The 19,677-nt window shown below is 33.3% G+C and overlaps 1 protein-coding gene across 1 annotated transcript in view; it reads left to right on the top strand.

The window, feature by feature from the left end:
• Nucleotides 1-4,959: 4,959 nt before the first annotated feature.
• Nucleotides 4,960-19,677, top strand: part of LOC128238042 (uncharacterized) — a 30,132-nt gene continuing 15,414 nt past the window's right edge. The window contains exons 1-6 of the mRNA XM_052953608.1: nucleotides 4,960-5,063; nucleotides 9,721-9,820; nucleotides 13,367-13,504; nucleotides 15,789-16,121; nucleotides 17,916-18,011; nucleotides 19,563-19,612. Of these exons, the coding sequence (XP_052809568.1) occupies nucleotides 4,983-5,063; nucleotides 9,721-9,820; nucleotides 13,367-13,504; nucleotides 15,789-16,121; nucleotides 17,916-18,011; nucleotides 19,563-19,612 (798 nt within the window). The 5' untranslated portion in view covers nucleotides 4,960-4,982. The remainder of the gene's footprint in view (nucleotides 5,064-9,720; nucleotides 9,821-13,366; nucleotides 13,505-15,788; nucleotides 16,122-17,915; nucleotides 18,012-19,562; nucleotides 19,613-19,677) is intronic.

Genomic DNA, 19,677 nt, shown 5'->3' on the forward strand with positions numbered 1-19,677 from the left:
GTGAAAACAGCTTCATCTATCATGATCTTAGTTACCCTAAATGTTCGTCTATTAATGATGAAATAAATTGAAACCTGTCCAAAGTTCCGTACTCAAAATTCGACGATGGTCTACAACTGCTCTTCCGCTAAGGGAGAGGTGTCTTTCTTGCAAAAAACTGACATTGCCAATGACAACGAACAACCGTTCAAATAAGACATCTTACTACATTACCTACTATAAGCACATATTGAAAAAAAGAGCGATATCAAATGGTATATCTTCTCAAAAGCGTTAGAAACGCGATTTCAATTTAAATGATTTATAGGCTTGTTAAACAAATATTCTTAAATGAGTATCTGACAGAGGCTATTTGGTTTTTGTCATTCTAAGTAGGTAAACCAACTCAATTTTGCAAACATTTAAAACACTGATGGCGCCACTAGTACGACATGTATGCACGATTCCTTTAAAGACATCACATCATGCTCAATTACTAGAACAGTTTTGCTATCAACATAAAATATTCTCAATGGAATCAACAACACCGAAACTATCATTATTTGACCTGATAGACAAACACATAGGGAACGGCCTAAATTTTAAGAAATGTATGGTTGTTAAATACGTGAAAAGCTAAAAATGGCATATCATTCAATCTGAAATGTTGCCTATTTACATAGAAATGTATTTAGAAATGAATAAGAAGTGTTAGTGATAGTATTTAATATGCATGAAATATAACAATTTATTTATATTTCGTGCAGTTTTTCTACAATCTGATGCCATCAAAAAGTTATAAATCTTTGTTTCGTAGGCCAATGGCAAAACAAGGCTTATTTTTTTCTCCTTAGATTGTTATAATTGGCTAAAACTAATAGGAAATTATATTCATTTTCCGTGACATTCATACTGCATTAAGTACAAATTATGGTGATGCCTTCCTGTTTCAATCAATAAACCGTAAAAAGAAACACGAAGTTTTGTAAGTGTTATTGTAAATTTCATCGTTTGTTTTGCATCAATGTAATTTTCTTGCCTAAGTTAATGTTTACTGTATGTGTATAATTCTAATCTGTTTGATTCATTAATATCTGCATTCCTTGTTGTTTATTTGACGCTATTTTTAAACTTACTGAAATTTACATGGTAGACAACCTTTGTAATTTTCAAATTATAAAAATGTGCAAAAACTGCGAAAAAAGCAAGTGTCGTACGCGATTTGATACAACAGAAAGAAAGATTCAATGTGATGTGCAGAACGATTTTAATTTTATGTTAGTTTTTGAAAATAGACTTTTTGTCTGGTAAGTGAATCATCTGGTGTCTTGTCCCTTTAATGCTATTTCTTTAGCTGTGTGAAATTCGAATATTTCCGTTAATCCCTTATGAATGATAATGATATTTTTATTTACAAATCGAAGTATTCATGCAAGACTTCTGTAACTACCTGACTTTAAGGAAAGATATACTTCTATCTTGCCATGCACTCGCCGAGATATCTGTACCGTATTAATAATACACGATCAGGAGATCAGAGGTTTCCCTCTTATAAAGTGAACTTTGATTTGATCAAGTACCATTTACACGAAGGTAAGCCGGAAGTAAAATGTGTTTATCATTAAATAAAATAAGATCCGTAGGCCAAGCAAAACACATTTGAGTTAACATATATGTTGGACTTCAAGATTTACTATAAAGTTAAGTGGACTGCTAAAGTGATAATAAAAGAGTATAAAAGTAAAGTCAGAACAATATAATATCTTTAAACAAAGGGGTATTTTACAACACCATAGTTCGCATTAAATATTTAACCGGATGACATGCACCAGCTAGCACCAACTTGACACAATTGTCGTTATACATCTAAGGCTTGATTAAGATTAAAATTTTCTGTAAGAAATTCAAATGTTATAAAAGTCTGAACCCCGAGTGAACTCCTGTTTCACTTTAATGTTCCAAAGCGTTTACTCCAACATTAACTGATTAAGATATGTTGATGCATGTGTTGAAAAATTGTGTTGTTTGTACTTTGCGTTTCTCTCATTCAATATCAGTTAGCCTAAAGCCCAAGCCATGTGCCTTTTAACGGGTTTAGTTAATATTTGGCTATTTGGCTTGACTTTATAGTTGCTATTGTATTATTTAATTGATTTCCGTGTTTTCACTCTCGTCAAGTTGGTACTGGCTCCGAAGAGTCGTAACGTTGAAAAATTGCTCGAGGCATGTTTTAGGCTTAACGCTTAATTACACCCCCCCCCCCCCATTATTTATAAAAAAAAATAGACTGATTCCCAAACATTCATAGATAACGTAAATTTGATGTTTGTGTAATCTGTTTGTTGTCATGGTACGTTGTATGTGTCTCGTTAAGTGTATGTTTAGTATTCGCCCTTGTGTCTTTTTACATTGTTTTTTTGTCAAATCGTATGCTACGTGACTTGTCCTTGTAGTTTCAATTGTATTATTATTAGCTTAATGCTCTTTTATTGATATATACAGGGACAGGAGATAACCGATTTAATCCACCACGTGTACTCGTGTTTTGCTGGCGGTAGGCGGTATCCTCACCATTTGTTGATAATGATATTGTATACGTAATAGTCTTTTATTTATGTAATGCTAGTTTGAACTAGGATTGGATACGAGAATAACATATTTGTATTTCTTGTCCTGATTTATCTTCGTAGAGTGTCTGTCGAGTTCATCAGTATTGTTAACATAAAAATACGTATATTCAAAAATGTCAATAAAAAATATTGAAAAGATAAGATTTATTCAACAGGACTTGGACTTGTTCTAAGAACTGATAATCAAAAGCATTTTTTTCCGGAATTAGCGAACCCAAATATACGTTATATGTTACGACGGTTTGTATATCCACTAGGGTCATTTAACCTGGCAATACTTACACAGCATTGCAAACAGAAACGTAAAGTAACAGTGCAAGGATAAACCAAAAAATAAGTCATCTGACAACTAAGCAGCGGTATACCAAACACAGAAACGTTTGGCAACAAAGCAACGACATTACGAACACAGAAACGTTTGGTAATAAAAGAAAATTATACCGAAACAAAACATTTGGTAACGAAGCAAAGACATACTGCCTTATACCGTAGCAAAGATATGACTTTCAAAACTAGTATTATCCATATACAATGCATGCCCTTGTCTTAAACTTAGCGTTTGTGTTTATTTAATTAAACCTAATTTCTATTTCTGTTATATACTCTGTAATTGCGCATATTAAGTGCACCACTGACGACGATAGAAAATTGACTGCCTAGATTAATGAGTGTTTGTATTCAAATCCTAAATTTGCAATAACTAGGCAGAAATAAAATTTACATCCAATTATAAACCAAACGTTACGTAAGCTGCTGATCAGTTATCATGATAATCAAAATATAAATAAATGCGATAAAAGACAATAAACACAACGTTTATTTCTTCATGAAGTGATGTATTTTGGCGTGCTACGCGGGAGAGGTCTAATATTCCTTTTCAGTTGTCCATATATTGTGAATATTTCAACGCTGATTCGTCATTGTGAAGACAGTAAACAAAAAACGAACGCGGATAGTACCTAGACATATTAAAGGATATGTCTACATTCTATTGAAACTTTCGCAGATCTATTTGTTTTTGGTTTCTTTGTAGTATGTTACAAGAGGTAAATAAACATCAAAAACGATGTTTCAAGACACATCCTGTCGGTATCAACAAACTCATCTCGACGATGAAACGAACGATGAAGAAGGCTGGAGGTAATCCAAACAATCGGCTCCCTAATCACAGCGCCAGAAAATACCTCGTCCAGATATTGAATGACAACTATGTTCCTGCAAACAAGATTACGCACATATAGGAAAAAAGAACATTGCATCTATGAACAACTATAGCCACATAAATCCAAATCAACACAAAAGGAAGTATCCAACATTTTTTTCTCCAGTGAAAATACCCCGTCTACTTCCATGCAAAATGAACAGTTTATAAAATTTGCTTATAATGCTCAAGTGCACACGATTCAACATCAAATCTGATTTTGTCTGGTGGATTTAAAAATATTTTTGGTGCTCCAATTCACGCTACTTAGTTCATGTTCCCATCATCAAACTGACAAAAAATCCATGCTGTAATCCACAAGCTTCAAACCAAATTTGCACTATTGAAAGCGATTGTGACTTTGACAATCGGTAAACTGTCAAATGACATGTACACACTCGCGTGATTCCTATGGACGTCACGCAGTTTCTTTGAAAGCATGTTTGCCTAGATTTCGACCTTATGGAATTATATGTTATAAATAGAATATCAAATTAGTGAAAAAATTGTATCAAATTGATTTACTATTTTTTTTAAAAACGTAAAAAACGGCTGTCTCGTCCTTACCGTTTTTAAAATGGACTCGTTTAATACACTCGATACCAAATAAACATTCATTCGAGATTCCTGTATAAAGTATTTTTTACCAAAAAATACCGGCAAGTTATTCCATTCTTTCAAAATTTTGAAAAAAAATACTTGCGCAAATAGATATTGACCGCAAAATAGATATCATAAAACTGTTTACATATAAGGAAATGAGCTTTCTAATCCTGGAAACAACAAAACAATCTACCAAATGCAGACTACCAGTCTATAAAAATCCTCTTTTTTGGCCCTTTCCCTTGTTTTACTTGACACCATTTAAACTTTACGTTTAAGTTCTTACATATTCTGTAAATGTACTACTACAATCTACCGCTAAAGTACTACTTCTAATATTTTCAATCTTTTGGATTGATATTGATGTTATTGTTTTGTATATGATTGTAAAAAGGCATCAGCTAATGCAAACAAAAACCTTAAATGTCAACAATATACAACTGAGGTATGTCCTCAATATGATAACCATATTGGATCTCATTCGTTGTCATCCGATATCGTTACACTGTGTGTTTTTTTATCTGTAGCTTCGCCGTCTTTGTGGGGTAGGCCATTTTATTTTTGTGAAAATGTTCCCTGGGTTCTTGAAAAAGAAAATCAAAGAGAAAAAGAAGGGAGTAATATATGGCAACGTTGAAGGACCATATCGCGTAAGTGTTGTTTCTTTTGCTATGGTAAATTAAGTTCGACAAGAATGACGGTGATTTTTTTTACTTTTATTGTGAAACTGTTTTGTACAAAGTACTACTACTGCTGCTGCTGTTACTGCTACCACTACCTACTACTACTGCATATACGACTACTACTACTGCATATACGACTACTACTACAACAACAACTACTACTACTACTACTACTACTACTACTACTACTACTACTACTACTACTACTACTTCTACTACTACTACTACTACTACTACTACTACTACTACTACTACTACTACTACTACTACTACTACTACTACTACTACTACTACTACTACTACTATTACTACTACTACTACTACTACTACTACTACTACTACTACTACTACTACTACTACTACTACTACTACTACTACTACTACTACTCCTCCTCCTACTACTACTACTACTACTACTACTACTACTACTACTACTACTACTACTACTACTACTACTACTACTACTACTACTACTACATCTACTACTTCTTCTACTACAACAACAAATGAGAATGAATATATTAAAGTGGCACTCTGATTCAAAATCAATACATACACAATCAATACATACACATGTATACGTTTTGAGTGATATACCTTTAACTTCTTACTAAATAATGCATTTATGGTAAATATAAATTACTAATAACAAGATTGTAACTGTGCATTTAATAGCTGAAAACTGAAAAATATTAAATGATTGGTGAGTACTCAAATATTAACTTCCATATAATATCGTAGGTAGAAATACTTATTTTCTGCACATTTTTTTTCCAATTAAACTCGGTTTCCTTAATAAGAACCATTGTTTTTACATTTATTCATCCTTTTTGGTATATTTAAACAAGTGTATTAATTGTGGTTATTATTTTTTTTGGGGAGTAAGATTGCATCTTTAAATCTCTTTAAATAACTGCAACATTGTTTTGTCAATTGCCACTTTAACAGTATCTTGAATGCTTCAATTTATCAGCATAACTTGGTTGCGTATAACCCTAGGCTTTTGTGATTTAAAGATTAAAATCCTAATAATTGGTGTATACTCTTTTTCAAGGACATATAATTGATCGCATAGTCCTTAGACAGAGGTGCATGATATTGAAACTCAGTATATGAAGAGAAAAAGTCTGTTTAACGATTATTGAAACCCTTTATGTATCGCCATTTAATTAAAACCCATTTCCATAAAACAATTTTGCTAATAGCCATTTATAAAACATAGGCAACTTATTGTCTTTATCATTCAAATCTAGTGTGTTACTTTTTCTTGTGACTGGAGAAATAAAGATATTTTAACACATTTTGATGTCAAAACAGGCTAACAAAAATCATCAATTCAGAAATTCGATAGATAATGATGCGATTTTTTATATGCCCGGGACGCCTTATGGTTCTGGTATCATTTGAAACGGTTGTATTTATAAGAGAGTATGTTAAATTATGTCATAATAAAATACTTTTGACCTTGGCAATATTGCACAAAAAATAATTTTACGTCTGAATTCAGTTCAAATAATGACCGTTACAACTAAAATCGCCGCAATGTGACGAAAACATTTTTGTAAAATAAAACATTAACATATTTGGGCAATGATTATCACAAAGCATTGTGTTACCCTTATTATTGAAGTAACAAATGTTTAAACTTATTAATAAAATTGCTTGTTGTATATATCATGTATGTAGTGTATTGGTCGTGTGGTTTTGTGTTGTTGATCCGTGTTTCTGGTTTGTAGTGGATTTTTTCTGTGCTCATCATTGGTGTTGACCCTGTGTCATTGAACGGAGGTTTATGTTTTATGTTTTGATTTCCAAATTTGTTTCTGTAGTTTTTTTATATAAATATTGTATATAAACGCAAATAACATTAAGCTAACTTGACTAAATATCATGGCAAAAGAGGGTTAGTATAACTTTTTGAGGTCGTCTTCTATCTGCAGACGCTTACAAAATGGTTTTGATTAATAACATTTGGAGGGCCTATTAAACCAAGATTAACGCCAGAACAAGTAATATTATTGCTAAAATTGCATGAATTATTATGTCAAAACTAGTATATTCTTAAATGCACAACTTAATTTGGATTGCGGTTGAAACTGGTATTAAGGCGGTATAACAACGGCTGATTTTTATCTAGACATGAACTAACCTACTTTTTTTCAAAAGGTTATTTCTTTGTGCAAATAATTTAATAGTTTGTCTCAGTTACTCGTCTAATTTACACATTTTACTGAGTTTTCAGAGTCATTGCTTGGACTATTCCCGGTTTCCTTAAATGGCTGTTTGTTGAAAGTGGTGTCGGCGACCCATTTCTTGAGCAGTTAATACGTTTTCATTACACCATATACTGTATATTTCACATCGATACATATTCTGTTTTGCACTTTTAACGTTATATCTGGAAATACTCATATGGCAAACATGCATTGTTCTTGAACACTGACTTAATCTTTAACTGGGATTATTGCTTCCATTCCGATATATAAACATATGGAGATTATTTCACAAAACAGTTTCAGAATCGTTGTAAGTTATGTATCCAAACCAAAATAGTTATTTTTAGCACACAAGATCCTCCATGTTTTCATAGCGAAATTATAATATATAGCGGAAGAACACAACGAGCTTCCGGGAAAGCCTAACAAACACAAGAAGCAGATGTCGTTTTGAATAACATAACAAGGATGATTGTAAAAAGGTCAACAAAGAAGCTGCAAGAATAATTGCCGGTGCAACGAGACTAGTATCATTTGCAAATTGATACACTGAAACAGGACTTGATCGTTTGATAAAAATTCTGCGACGAAAACACAAAATACTTGTTTAAAAGATGTATAACTCCCTCATTCTGTTAAATTTGTCAGAACACATATCATCAAGAGACGGCGTCACAACATCATAAATTTTCGTAAATCATCCAACTTGATGATCTTAAACTCACTTTTTGTCTTGTTCCTTTCTTGCGTCTACTATTTCTGAATGGAATGCCCTTTCGTAAGATGTTGGTTCATCCGCATTCTTGCCGTCTTTCTAGAATACACTAAACAAGAATATCAAATCAGTTCCTGATTTCTGCTACGATAGAGACCGCAAACATACCGTTCATCAAGGCTGCGCATGCATTGTAGTTACCTAAAAACGAAAAATAGTAAAAAACTTACTGCCAATTTGAAGATACTGAGGACACCTACTATTACACATACCATTACTTTTTAACTTGTCCACACTATCACATTCACACAAGGTATGTTTCGACCAATTTCCAACATTTTGATACTTTTCTTTCCAACAGCTACTTTTCGGTATAAAGAATGCAACAATTGAATTTTACAAGACACTAATTGTCATGGTCAGGCTTACAGCAGTCAAACCAAACCTTTCTTAACATAAGTTATAAGTTCATACCACAACTAGGCCATTTCGAACTTTTCTCTTTCAACTTCATTTCTTTATCGTTCTTTCTACTAATCTTTCATATGTATCATTAGTATTCATTACATCAGTTTAACATAATTATTCTTATCAACATATATTCAACGAGATTAGTGTGGACAGGTTAACTTCACCCCAGCAGTCCGTTTTTGTTATGTCACTTTTGCTATCCATGCACTTGTCATTCGTTTAGCTCAGGTAGTCTACATGTATGTACGATGTTGTGTATGGGGTGATGTATTAAACTGATTTATATATATATTATTTATCAATTTGTTTTAAAACATTCAGTTTATTATATAACTTTCTGAGAAGTTTATCGTTTCTTATCATGGTGAGTTAATTTATGTCGTTAAATAGTTAATTTAAATAACATAATACGATGTAAAAAAACAAAAAGCACATCCGTACAAATGGTTTATTTATATTAGATATAATTTCATACAAAAGACTATTAGCTAACTATATAACGACATAAGTTAACTCATAACAAAAACGGACTGCTGGGGTGGAGTTAACCTCTCTACACTAATCTCGGAAAATATATGTTGGAACGAATATGTTAAACTGATAAGTATTGATGTTAAACATTAAGATTTAACCTAGACGTCGCTTATTATTAAAAGATAGTGTCAAATATGAGTACAGCTGCATTTTGCATTGCATTCTGTTAAAGTTGTCTTTTATCAATTTGCTAACATCGTATCAAGCCAAAAAGAATACCATGCCTGTCAGACCATGAAGTGACATACAATATGATGGGAAAACAATTCGAAGAGGATCTTGCAGCAGGCGGTGAGAGGTCAATGCAACTAATCTTCAGATCAAGAATAAGATCATTCGGTCAAGCAGTTCGTGAGGAAAAGTCGTCTAAAGATTTTGTTTACAACTTGATAATGATATCAGGCTGCCATAAACGCTCAGGATCTATAACAGTTGCCTTAAATGTCAATTTCTTTCAATAATAAGCGACGTCTATGTTACATAATCAGGTTCAATAAAAGCTCCGCTCGTTGTTTCAGATAAAAAGTAGTTAATCTTTAAATATCTTTAGCATGCCTGATGTGCTACCACTACTGATTACAGAGCACAAGTTTGTTTTGACCCTCATAATTTTTTAAGCACTAGTGTTATAACAATAGTTATTCAAAATAAAGCATGTTGAAATATTTATATTGATTAAATTTTACAGAATGAAGAACCGGAATATCTAAAGCTGGTCGAAATTTACAGAGGGGATATTCGACTTCGTTTGATTCCGAAACAAATTTTACACTTGCTGTTTTTAATCGGTGAGTAATGAAATACTGAGCAAACATAATAGAAGGATATACACATATAATTCACAACATTGCATGCAGTTATTCAAAGCACTGATAGTGGTATTCAGATTCAACTAAACTTGTATTCTAGTGTGTTATTCTACAATGCCTGTTTACTTAATTTTAAGAAAATGTAAGCACAGTTGTAGTACATGAAATACTCCTTCATTTTCAGACAAAGCTTGAACAGACAGCAAAAACACATAAATTATTTACAAATGTACATATTTAGACCATTTAGAGAATCATTATAAATATTCATTAGCATAAAACTCACATACGCAGGGGTGAATATTGCACACAAAAACATAGTAATACAGGGGAAAATTACCAAGCTTATTAAGAAGTTGGAGTATGAAGGCCAATACATGTATGAAATCTCGTATATAAATGGATAAAGATACAGGATCTATGTTATTCCATATAACAAACAATGCTTCTTGGTATAGTTCGACCATTTAGTTAATTTCACTGCTAGAGACACCGACAGAAGGGAGAAAACCGAAATGAAATAATTATCTATTGTATATCTGAGCTTTCTCCCCTGTAGTATATTATTTATACAATTTATAGATCCAATGAGATCACACAAGAACTGCAAGGAGTGCAATGAGTGTTTTCAGTTTATAGGAGTTTTCCATTTCATATCCATGTTTTTATACGTGTGTTTTACTTTCAATAAACGCATTTTATTACATACTCTTTGTAACACAATGACCCTCGCCAATCTGCTAAGGTTATTACTCGTGTCTTTAGCTACTAAGTGGTCAACATGCCATAGCGTTATTTTCATTGGAGCTTCATTACCGTTACCGGCAGGTTTCATTTTGGTATTCTAAGAATATATGGAACAGTTAATCTCGTTATCATATGTTAATAACGGACCTAAGGCTTGGATAATAATTATCAAATGATCTGCCTTCTGATAAACTCATACATTACTTGGTACCATCGAAGATCAATCAGCAACGGCTAAGGTCAATCGCTAATGGCTATTTTACCTTCTTTACTAAAATCCTATCAAAGGGGTTTGGTCTAGTCCATTTTGACGTCACTAAATATATCGATTGACAAGCTCCTTTTTGTGGCGATAGCCAGTAAGATACTTTGGTTATTGTCACGTGAGATTAACTGTATCACATGATCTCATTAAACTATTAAGGGGAAATAGAAAACATTTCAGATTGGTCAACTGCAATTTGGGTCAATTGTGAAATATAAAACACTTACTGTATCCGGATTTTAAAAGGAGGAGTTTGGAGTCTGCTTCTCGTTAGGATAGTCGAGAATGTAACTGGGTTTAAATCTTCAGGTATACGGACTGAGATTAGGCAGTCTGCCAGCTTAAGATCTCAAAGTCAGCTTTGCTCTTTGTTAATAGAACAAATTAATTGAAACTAAGAAATAAATAATTGCTAACAATAAAACTTGTATCATCGGACGTGGTTAGTTTTAACTTTATTTAATTTTACAACGATTGTGAAACAAGCTATTACAACTTATATTAATCACTCTCGTTGGCACGATGTTGCGCGAGAGTGTGGTCTTGTGTTGTGGGGGTAACCGGAGTACCCGGAGAAAACCCACTTGTCCGGCTTGGTGACCACTAACCAAACTCACATGCGCCCAGGCGGGAATCGAACCCGGGTCGCCTTGGTGAGAAGCGAGTGCGCTAACCACTGCGCTCTCGCTTCTCACCAAGGCGACCCGGGACGTGGTTGTTTTGACTTTATAACTATACGATTGAACGGCTTAGTGTAAAAGACGCAGTTTAAAAGTGAGGGTGCTACATCTTACATGAACTGATTTTGTAAATAAAACATTATTCCAGGTGGTATGATTTAAAGTCTGATTTTAATTGAATTCTGGTACTTTCGAGTATGTTGTTTAACTCTACATGCACTCAGTCGATTTCTAAAGCTCAACCTTAAATCTTATAAATATTTTAATGGCATATGTTTCGGATTATGGCAGTGTTTCGAGTATTATGAAACACTTCGTTGCATTCAACAATTAAAATCATCTGAATTCAATACGTTTTAAAAGCGTGTTAACGTTTACCTTTAATTGACGTTTGTATTCAAAACAACTTATTTTCCTCATATTAGTATAAATGCCATGTAAACACGTCCGATAATCATATTTATAGTTGTAAGATGAATACAGCATCTAAGGGCTTGACGCATAATTGCCAAAATAAATAAGGCAGAGTGAGACATACCAAGAAAACGTTTGCCCCGGACAATGCAATCTTGGAAGTATATATAAAAAACAACAGTTATGTTGTGGTTCACAATATATTTATATTATAGTAAATATGTTACAGTGTAATGATTTATTGTTAAACCCGTGTAGAATAACAGTGATTAAAGTTAACATTATATTTTACTGCACTTTATGCACAAGTAAATTGTAACCACGCCCCCATCGGTCCGGGGAATAGAGGGAACTTTGAATTTCGGTCCAGCCAATCCAAGGTAAACATCGACGTCCTGTGGGGACAAACTGCTGGTAAAATCACCGCAAAATGTCCCCGCATCCTGGGAACATCCAATTTAAGGCCTACACCCCGCATTCCGGGAAATCCTACTCAAGGCCTATACCACCGCTATTTCTAGAGCAAAAACAAAACCACCGCATTCATTCGGCAATGCGGAGCCACCTGGAAGGTGGAATTTTTCCTCGCTATCCCCGATATACCCCCGGACCTAGGGGGGCTTGATTACACTTGTCTGGTGCTTTCTAAGTGAAAAGAAAAGCCATCTAAATATGACGTCAAACAATTTCTAAAACCAATGAAACAAAACGATCCCTAACCCTAACATTTGTAGGGGTCTTATTCTTGTTCATGCTTATTGAAATATTTGTATCTCAAATCTCTGACACTGTTAGAACTTGAGTACACTTGTATTTCCTTACAATCTGAGATCATGAAGAGTGAGCCCTTGTCTTGCCTTCAAACAAATATAATAGCATTTTGTTCTTTTACTTTTGGTGGGAAACACAATTGTATAACAAGGGCAACTTCAACCTTTCAAGGCTTTTAAAATAAGAGACTGATTTCTTCTTAAATTAAAATTGAGTCTAATTAGTATATGTACATGCATATTAGGTTTAAAACAGTAAGTAACAATTATAACGTATATTCTACAGACAAATAAAGAGAGTGCTGCATTTTATGCACTACTTCGTCCAAAAATGTTTTCATTGTACACATTTAGATTTAAATTTGAGATTCGAGGAAAGTCATACATGCGGTTATCTTCGAGTCTACATGTACAAGTTTAATGAAGAAGTTCGCAAACGACCTTTAATTTCAACTGCAACTTTCAAACATATGTGGTACTACACGTTTAAATGCACGTTCACGTCGCGTGTCACAACCTCCTTTTACTATCAACTATAGTGGCTTACTGCAAATGTACAAAAAACAATAATATAATTCAAATATGTGACAGATAATTTTACCTTTAATATAATTTGTGTATCAAATTAAAAGTATAAACTTTTTTTCAGGTGAAAGCGAAAAAGAAAAAATAAGAAAAATTGGAGATATTGATCCAGCACTTGCAACAGACCAGCTTCTGGATTGTATAAAGTCTTCATCAGATCCAGGTCGATGGCGCGAGTTCCTAAATGCTCTTGAGAAATCCAGTATGTTAACGCGGCTAGAATGTGCTTCAAAATGTATTGCCATAGATAATAAAAAATCTGATAATGACCACTAGTTATGTACGTGAATGTTGTAGTGTAGTTCAGCATAATTTAAACATAAGGCAAAGTGTACTTTTAAACAAGAATAAGGGTATGAAAAACGATCTTTATAGATAATTACCAGTTTCACACCACCAAGCAGGAACGCGACGTCGAATCGAAGTCGGATCGACGTTTGAATTTATTTGCGACGCCGGCGTCTATTCCTTTTAAAAAAACAACGTCAGAATACCGACCAAAATCCAACGTCTATCCGTAACGTAAACTTTGCAGGACTATTTTTACTTGCCTGCATAACGTTTCCGTCATTTACATCGAACGTCATAACAGATAAACACGCGAAACGCCGCCGTATTCATGGTAGATTGGGAAACACAAAGCTTTAGTTTATGTCCTGTACAAACTCCATTGCCGTGAATTTACTTAAATAAGGTATTGCAACTATATTTAAATGTCTTACTTGTCGATTTTCTACATTTTTTTCGAAAAATGTCTATAAGTTTATATGAATTGAAACCACAAGGCCTCTAAAGGTACTTTTGAAACCCAAAATATAGTCGTTTGCCTTAAATATCCGAATGTCGTCGCTTATTATATATTTTACAATTCCTTTCAAAAGATTCGTTTCGCCTTGCGAAAGGATGATTCATTGATACCAAAAAAATTAGCTTTTTAAATATGATTTCCCTAAGGAATCGGATGCAAATAGTCGTTAAATCATTGCTGTCGCAGGTTAAACAAACTGTGCGGTCGTCTGCATCCGGAATCCATATATTTTGTTTCAAAATGTTCTCAAAAACATCATCACCAACAATGACAGACAATATACTGAATGGAATCCCAAAATTAAGTACCATTACCGTAAGGAAAGAAAATACTGAATAAAACCTGGTTTGTGTCAAAGGCGCCGTGGTCATTCACATTTATGCCTTCGCCAACTTTCTTGCTCCCTTGTATTGAACCGAAATCATATAAAAAAATTTTTTTACCCTAACGGTAGCAAAGAAGGAAAGGGTGTTAAATGGAAATTAAAACACAAAAAAAGGATTAAGTAGTATACATTATTATATAATATGACATGGAGTTAATATGTATGAGTTCGTGCGTAATAAGTCTACCAATTAAATATTTTATCGTTTATAATCGACAACTAATTCTAAGGCATATTTACCTCCGATATATATAATTTCACTTTGTATTATTTTTTGAAGACATTTTGTTAAATGCCACCATTTTTTTGTTTGTTTCAAACATTCAAAACTATTTATAAACAACATATTGAAACTCAAATCAAATCAAATTGCTGTCCGTTTATATTTACCTGATTTTTTTCGCTAGTAGTAGGGCTCGCTTCAAGCATAATTAGGTAGCATAACGGTAAGATTACGTTTGATAAAAGGTCAAAATTGGTAAAGGGTCGGTCGCTCTCGGTCGGTTTAAGATCTGAAATGGGTAAGATCCCACCGTCGGATAAAGTCATTAAAAGAGAAAAAGGTCATTAGACGTCGTATAAACGTTTTGTGCCTGCTGGGAAAATAGTTAAAGCCTATTTAGTATCAGTCCAGAAATTTATATAAACTGCAATTCTCTTTAAGTCCAACTCGGACTTTCATTGCCAAACTTGTTAAAACCTCTAGTTATTGCACACCGGTAATCGTAAAGCTCTACCGTTTTAGGCATGCATATGTAAAGTTACTTTACAAAGAATGCCGTTTGTTCCGACAAATTCACAAAGGTAAGATGGGTAAACGGTCATAGAGGAAAAAATCATACACAATTAAATCCATAAAGAGGCAACATGTTTAAAACAAAACCAGTTTCACTAGCGTAATTAAAAGAAAACAGACCAAGGAGTTTTCCAAAAAAAAAATAAAAATAAATGATATTATTCGTTTAAAAGCACATACATAAACAAAACAAATCACTTCGATAAAAAAAGACAGAACGGCAAACTAGTCATTATCGCAAACCATAATTGAACAAAATCAAACACACAAGCGATAATCAACTATCTCCTGTTTTGCTAATTCAAAGTAGGTCGGACGGAGGGCATATCTCGACCTTTATATAGGTAGAGGTAGGATTTTAACAGGCATATTGACTTGACATTTATAACTTTACTTGTATTTTCCTAATGTGAATCATGTCAGTACATTGAGTTTCATTTGTGAAGACTTCAATTATTAAGTACTTCCAATAATTAAACCACTTTATTCTGATGCAGAGTTTATTAGTCTCCTGAAGAAAATAAGACGCCGAGATGTTGACGATGACACGGAACAAAGAAATTACGTATCAGTAATGATGCCGCAGCTTCGAGAAATGATTAATCCTCGAGAAATAATGGCACATCTTTTGTACCATGATCTCTTGATATCGGACGACAAGGAAGAAATAGAATGCGTGATGAACAACAAAGGAGCCATTGAAGCTTCGGAAATGTTACTGGAACGAGTGTCTGGAAAACATCCGAATTGGTATCCAGTACTTACAAAACTGTTTATGAAGCATGGACACACGGGCGCTGGGAATATGCTCTTGGATGGTTTGTGCAAAGGTTAGTCTTTTCAGTACTGAAAAGCCTAGCCAATTTTGATGAAACTTTACAGCGTTGTTTCTTGGGTGGTGCGCTTTTATTTTTGTTCAACGAATTAAATTCCATGTAGAAGTCTGGTTACCATGGCAATCAAGGGAAACCTTATTTGAAATAATTATTTACAAAAACCATCGGGCCCTGAGATAAGATATTTGGACAAGTTTCTTACATACTTACATACGGTAATCTTTGAAAAAACTTTTTGTCTGAAACCGCTTGGCCAAGACCCACGATATTTTTTATTTACCATCCTTGTTTACAAGGTTCGCATATAATTATAAAAGTAAAATCTCTGAAAATCTTGTCTTAAACCGCTAGGCTCAGACCCTTGAAATTTTATAGGGAGTATCACGCAGTGGTCCTCCGCTAAATTTGTTAAAGTTTTGCCTCAAATGGCAAAACAGGCCAAGCCCTGGGGTTCATGATTAGCATATAGACTTATGACCGGATTTCTTTGACGTTTTGATACTGCCCTGGGGGTCACAAGTTTCTTACATACTTACATAGGGAAATCTTGTCTTAAACCACTAGGCCCAGACCATTGATATTTTGTATGCAGTAGCATACAGTGGTCCTCCATCATTTTTTTTTATCATAATATGCCCTGGGAACAAAATTTGCCACGCCCTGGGATTCACAATTTTCCTACCGCCTTATAACGGAAAATCTTTGAAAATATTCCTTTTTGATTTGACATGGCCCAGACCTTTGATTGTTGATATGTAACGCCATATGATGACCCTCTAGTCAAGTTTGTTCTTATTATGTCCCTGGTGTCAAAGCCGCCTCTGACCTACATTCTTAATTTTAAAGCTACATTATTGAAATTTTAACCATGTACACAGTTTTGAAACAAATATCAATGTTGTCCTTGGATGACATTGACTGTTACCTTTTGACCTACCTTATTACTTTTGAAAATTCAGTAATAAAATTTGGACCATATGTACAGTTTGAAAAAAAAATATCAATGTAGTCCTCGAATAAATTTACTACTTCAACATTGAACAATGTTCGATCAAAGTGGTATGCTTTACCTTATTATTTATCAAAGATCCTTGTTAGGTTCTCATGTTAAGTTAATTCGATTTAACGCTAAGCGCAATTGACATAGACAGTTCCATGTAATTAACAATTCATTTAATTTAAACTTGTATTCAAGCCTAAGTTACAATACTACTAGTTCTGATAGAAAATCAAAAGGCAGGAAAAACAAGGAGATCAAACTCCAATATGGTACATCATTAGATTATTGACGAGTGATATATGGCCCATTTTTTTAATTTTAATGTACAAATCCCGTTAAATGGCACAGACATAGAACACAAAAACAAATAATCACAAACAAGAAACATGGAGCAACAGCACAAAACTCAACAAACAACATGCTGCTCAGGCTGGAGGCTTAATTCGTTTTTAGCAGAGTTCTGTATATGGTCATTTAGTTTTTGAAATGGCTTTTTTAGTTTGTATTTTTTCTTATATTTTGCCTTAAATTGGATACCCACTTCCATTAAGCTTTTATTATTTTTCTAATTAAAGATTTATTTTCGCATAAATGTTGTAGATTTAAAAAAAATATTGTTGAATCGCCAACCGAACTCATGTTCCACAGACTAGTATGTCTGTTTTGATTTGTACGTTGTACGTTCTGATTTTACCTTTATATAGAGGCATTGTTAAATGTTAGACTGCAGGGGTCTGTCTGTGTAATTTATATTGTTCTGTTTGACACAAACGATTTCGCAATTACAGAAAATACACCTTTGGGAAGGTTTCTACCTCGTTCTGAGTCCGACTCAGAGTTATTGCGAACCGATTACAAATCAACAACAGCAGAAAAAGGAACCAGTAAGTTAATTCGCTTTATGTTCATAACCTAAAAATAAAGATTGCAGCTTGTTTATTTAAATTTTAAAGTTATATTTCATTCGATTACATGCACGCTTTTCGAATTTGGTGATCTGACTATAGTTTGCCGCTCGTTATTTATTACTTCATTTACAATAACAAGAAATGTTAATTATAGATTCTTCGTATAACTTTTGAATATGATTCTGTACAAACCCTTCATTTCTGTGTAATTTAGTGCAATACAACCAGTAAATAGACATTTTTGCCTCATGCATTCTTTGAAGGAAAAGTTACCAATTTAAGTATTCTACCTCGAAACGACCCTCTTTTGACAAAAGTATTAAAGTCCGAAGTACATGCTAAAAGAAAATGAATTGTTTGGATAGAAACTTATTTTAGCACAATACAAAAAAAATATGGCACATCTATTGAGTCAAACATTTGAAATTTTGGGGTTTATTCTTTATAAAACTAATACCAAACAACACATGTTTTCTACACATGCATCGTAAACCCCCATAGCACCCAAGGCCAATTCTATTTTAACTACTTGACATATTCACCTGATTTTAATTTCAAATACACACAAATTAAGACCTTATAATTTCACGTTTTTTCTAAACTTTTCACTTAACACATCCTTTAACATTTTGTTTTAAATACATACGTTTTATTGTTTACTCTCTAACACTTTTTCCCATTTTCCATCATGTCACCTTTAGCACATTCTTTTTCACACTTAACCTATTCACGGGTTTCACTCACATCCCTTCAATTTCGGGTTACGGCACCATAACATATGGCAGCGTTTACTATAGGTCTTTGATTTATAGACCAATTGACCACACTAATTTTGATTTCGTACATGACTAAACTATATTTTACGTCACATTGAAAATTGTTTTATGGTTTAACATATCATGAGAATAAAAACACAAATATTTTTAATTCATCCTTCAGTTTACAACAATCAAAATTTTCCATAATTTCACTTACAATATCTTTAATGTTAACATTAACTTTAACTAGTGTAATATTTGTCCCTTTGTTAAACCTTTTAACATAAGGCCTTATAACTGACACATACTATTTATTTATACTAAGAAAATAATCGCCACAAAGTATTGTAATACTCGTGGAAGACATGTAGTTACCTAACATTGGTGAGGAGCATATATATATAATAAACTGTAAATAAAGTGAAGTGACATCCGTAAGGAGCATATGTATAACCCATAAAATAATGAACCATAAGGAGCATAGCTCAAGTGATAGAAAATTAACAGTAGTTAGCAAACACTTAATAAATCGTTACACATTTACTTATTGACTAAAATGCAAAACAAAATATTATCAATCGATATCCGTGTATTGTCACGACAATATGTTAATATGTAGATGTAAAAATCGTCCTAAGCTTTTTTAAATCAGACAATCGGGCTTTATGTAAAATAAGTTTGTATATACAAATGAGGGAATAATCCCACTTATTTCATTCAAAATCTCGGATTATGAATTTTTATAACAATTTATTTCATATTCTTACAGAGAAACGACATGCAACACATTCAGAAAACGATTATACTGATAATGAATTGGTGAGTATTTCTTCTACGTATATTTGTAGTCCGTGTTTGTTGAATGCTCCTGTATATTAAATATA

The sequence above is a fragment of the Mya arenaria genome, chromosome 6 (genome assembly GCF_026914265.1).
Source record: "Mya arenaria isolate MELC-2E11 chromosome 6, ASM2691426v1".
Classification (NCBI taxonomy): Eukaryota; Metazoa; Mollusca; class Bivalvia; order Myida; family Myidae; genus Mya; species Mya arenaria.